Source organism: Nicotiana attenuata, chromosome 6 (assembly GCF_001879085.1).
Source record: "Nicotiana attenuata strain UT chromosome 6, NIATTr2, whole genome shotgun sequence".
NCBI classification, from domain to species: domain Eukaryota; kingdom Viridiplantae; phylum Streptophyta; class Magnoliopsida; order Solanales; family Solanaceae; genus Nicotiana; species Nicotiana attenuata.
The window spans coordinates 15629446-15633982 of NC_031994.1; the positions used below are offsets into that span (position 1 = coordinate 15629446).

The 4537-nt window shown below is 41.3% G+C and overlaps 1 protein-coding gene across 1 annotated transcript; it reads right to left on the reverse strand.

Annotated features, from left to right (window-relative positions):
• Positions 3107–3598, reverse strand: LOC109227654 (ribonuclease H-like). Its single transcript, XM_019392854.1, has one exon. It carries the CDS (start codon positions 3596–3598, stop codon positions 3107–3109), a length of 492 nt encoding a protein of 163 aa, XP_019248399.1.

Genomic DNA, 4537 nt, shown 5'->3' on the forward strand with positions numbered 1-4537 from the left:
ACCGGTCGTTGAAATGGCTAGCAATTGCTCATCGGGGAAGGAATCATTGATCTCAAGGCCGTCATGTTGCCTCCCCTTCTCCTCCAATCGAGACAAGTGGTCCGCCACTTGATTTTCACTACCTTTGCGATCTTGGATCTCTAGATCAAACTCTTGCAATAGAAGCACCCACCGCATTAACCTTGCCTTAGAATTTTTCTTGCTCATCAAGTATCAAAGCGCTGCATGATCGGTGTGGACAATCACCTTTGTACCCATCAAGTACGGGCGGAACTTCTTGTAACGACCCGGCCGGTCGTTTTTGGAATTTACGCCCCAATCCCCCATTAACTGCTTCCCCTAAGTTCATTTATGCTATTTTGGTTTGCCGGGACGTTCGGTGTTGGGATTCGGAGTGTTTTGGGACACTTAGTCCCTAAATGAGAGCTTAAGAATTGAAAAATAGTCCGTAATCGGAACAGTGTGAAGACGGCCTCGGAATGGAAATCAGATGGTTCCGTTAGCTCCGTTAGGTGATTTCGGGGTTGGGAGCGTGTTCGGAATGTATTTTGGAGGCTCGTAGCTCATTTAGGCTTGAAATGCCGAAGTTTGAATTTTTGAAGTTTCCGGTCCGATAGTGAGTTTTTGATCCGAGAGTCGGATTGGAATTCCGGAAGTTGCAGTAGCTCCGTCATGTCATTTGGGATGTGTGTGCAAAATTTCAGGTCATTCGGGCAAGGTTTGGTTTGGTTTTTGATCGAAAGTGTGTTTTGTTGGAATTTGAAGTTCTTAGGCTTGAATCTTTGATTTAATCGGACTTCTGGTGTTGTTTTAGGTGTTTTAAGGATTGGTACAAGTTTGAATAAGGTATTAGGTGGTATTGGTGCTTTTGGTTGAGGTCCCGGGGGCTTCGGGATAATTTCGGGTGGTTAACAGGTAGATTTTTGAAGTGTTGCAGCAGCTGGTTCTTTTCATCTTCTGGTATTTTCGCTTCTGCGGCTTGGGAACCGCAGTAGCGGAGCCGCATAAGCAACTGGATCATCGCAGAAGCGGTTTGGCGCAGAGTTTCCAGGCGTCGCAGATGCGGAGGAAATTCCGTAGGAGCGGCCTCGCATCTGCGAGAAAATAGCCGCAGATGCGGCCGTTTGGCGTTTAGTTAGAACCGCAGAAGCGGTGGATAATCCGCATAAGCGGAACCGCATAAGCGGTTGACTGGACCGCAGAAGCGGATGTGGTCGTTTAGTGAGAGTCGCAGAAGCGGCTCACTTTCCGCATAAGCGGGACCGCAGAAGCGGTCCCTTGTCCGCAGAAGCGGAAATCCCTGGGCAGAAATAGAAATTTCGAGGGTTTGAGTTCATAAGTTACAAAAATCAATTGAGAGCTCGGTTTAAGGCGATTCTGAGTGGGAGTTGAAGTGAAGTTCACTGGGTAACGTTTCTTTGGTCCCTTCTTGTTATATTTCATCATTATATAGTTAAATCCACCATTAGAATTCGAATTCAAGGTCAAAATTTGGGGAAAAATTGGAAGAAACTTCATAGACCTAATTATTAAGTTTTGAGTGGGCAATTGACCTCCGATTTGGGAGATTTTTATATGGTTAGACTCGTGAGAGTACGAGGGTTCTGAAAATATGAAAATTATTCGATTCCGAGACGTTGGTCTGAGGGGCGTTTTGGTCATTTTACCTATTTTCGCGTCCTAGCTTTAAATTTAATAGTGGAATCAGTTGTTTGCAATATTACTTACGATATGTAATTTAATTGAATAGATTTGGGCCATTTGGAGTCGGATACTCGTGGCAAAAGTGTGATTTCGAGTTGATTTTGGCGCCGATTCGAGGTAAGTGGCTTGTCTAACCTTGTGTGGGGGACCTTTCCCCTTAGGATTTGTTATTTGTTGATTTGAGTGCCTTGTACGCGAGGTGACGGGCGTGTACTTGAGCCAATTGTTGGAAAACCCGGTTTTTCTTAAGATATTGAGATTGAGTTCCTTTCATATTTGCTTTATTCTACTTGCAATTATAACTTGTGCTAGATTAGGAAAGCATGTTTAGTTGATTTAACTTGCCTAATTGCTTAAGTTGCCTTAACTGTACTACGTGAAGCATGCTAGGCCAGTACTACCTGTTGCTTGTCTTTTGTACTTCGTTTCCGTGTACCTTCTGGTTGTGATTGCGCATTTACATTGGGACTACAGATGTGGGATTCCGGTGGCTCCCCCCCACCCCTTGTTTGTTTACTTTGGGACTACGGGTTCGATTCTCGGTAGATCCCCCTGCACTTTTACTTTGGGACTGCGGGTTAGATTCCCGATAGATCCCCCTGCACATTGATAGTTGGGCTACGGGACGGCATCCCGGGAGATCCTTCGGATATACACATATGATGGACTACGGGACGGTATCCCGGGAGATCCACTGGACAGTTGAGAAAAGGACTACAGGACGGTATCCTGGGAGATCCTCATTGTTACCATTGGTGTTGAGCTGTACTTATTCTGTGGTTGTTCCGTTCTTGTGTATTTGCTATTGCCTTGCTTAATCTGTCTTATATCACTGCTGTATTTATTATTTCTGTCAGATTATCATACTGTTAATTATTGTATTACTATATTTTGTCTCAGTATGGCCCTGACCTTCCTCGTCACTGCCCAACCGAGGTTAGGCTTGGCACTTACTGAGTACCGTTGTGGTGTACTCATACCCTTCCTGCGCGTGTTTTTCATGTGCAGATCATCCAGGTACCTCTACTCCGGCGCCCTATCAGTGAGGCAGGAGGACTACGGAGACTTCGAGGTAGATCTGCTGCGTCCGCAAACCGACGAGTCTCCCTCTTATTCTATCTTTAGTACTTAGTTTTTCCTTCTTTCGGTTGTTAGAAATTCTGGAGTTTGGAACCTTTACTATACACTTCTGTAGCCTGTGTTGCCCGTGAGTTTCCGGGTTTTAGGAATTGTTTTAGACTTGTGATATTGAGTTGTACTTGCCAAGCGGCATTCAGTACAGTTTCTTTTAGATATTTGATTTGATTTTCTCTATTTTTCCGCAATTAATATATTTCCGCAAATGTTAGGTTACCTAGTCATGGGGACCAGGTGCCGTCATGACATGTTCACGGTTGGTGAACTAGGGTCGTGACAAAACTGAACAATTTTTTGAAATTGTCATCCCTACAAACATTCCAGCTAACAACACAGATGACATAGCACTTTCATCAACACACGAACTTGAAGATTGTTCTTCATTGTAAACATTTTCTTTTTGGAATTCATTGAATGCTGCTACTGCTTCATCATAAGATTTGTAAGACTTGAAGATGCTTCCTTTGAAACCTATAACCAAGGGAGCACACTCACACCAAGAGTTGTATAATCCTGGCTTTTTACCACGAAATACCACATACACCTTCGATGCCGATATATTATCAGCTTGAGATCCATTTCTAAACTCATTAAAAGCTGCTATGGCTTCATCATACGTTTTGAAGGCCTTGAAGATGCTGCCCTTGACACCAATAACCATAGGAGCACACTGATGCCAAGAGTTGTACAATCCAGGCCTCTTACCACGAAACACTACATAAACTTTCGAAGCATTATTCCTCTTCCTGTGGTCCATTCCTTAATCTAACCCTAAGAAAGATAAGAGATGAAGAAGGAGAAAACAAAGATAGAAAAAAGGGGGTTGGAAAAGCTTTTTAGGTTCAGCCAAATATATTAGGTGTTTAGGGTTAGAAAGTGACCACCTTAGTAGTTTAATTTTTATACGTATCTTTTCTAATTTTTAAACATATTTCCTCTAATATATTATCTGTATATTTTAGTGTATTTCGATTAATTGGTATAGTATATGTAAATTTTAGTGTATTTCGTTTAATTAGTATAGTATATGTATATGTGCTTTATAGAAATTGATGAAGCATGCATCTTGGGAAGGTAAGACAATTAAATTAGTGAGAGAGATTTGTTGAAAAAAATTAATTTAAAACGAAAAATCTGCCAAAAGGTATACATGAAAAACGAAAATGCGCAAATATCTGTTATGCCCTCAAAAGCCGTGCGAAATTACCATTATACCCCCATTTGGGACGTTTGGGCCATTCTTGGTTTGGCCAAATATATTTTCCGTTTACTTAATACAAGGACAAATTACAATGGATCAATATTATTCTTAGGCCAAAATTACGGTACTAATACATGCTTTAAAGTTAGAAGGAACAGTTTCATAGTGGGAAACCAATAAACAATTCCAAGTACAATAATGTAAATATCCCACTGAAAACTGAAACTTCATCTAACAGTAGAGAAAATACTTTTTAAATATTTCTGCTTACTTGTGGAATATATATAATCCCTACTAGGACATTAATATCTTAGCAATAGCTAGCAACAAATTCTTTTAGGATTTAACACACAAAAAAAGACAGAATTACATCCTATGTCAGTCGGTCCAATTTCAGAATAAAAAATAGCCCATGTTTTGGAACTTTACCCGTAATAGCTCATTTTGCAGATAATGCATAGCCCATTTTCATCGGTTAACCTAGCGACAACCTCC

Bases quoted from the DNA above. Each gene is read 5' to 3' on its own strand.
- LOC109227654 (XM_019392854.1), bottom strand. From the start codon at position 3,598: ATGGACCACAGGAAGAGGAATAATGCTTCGAAAGTTTATGTAGTGTTT.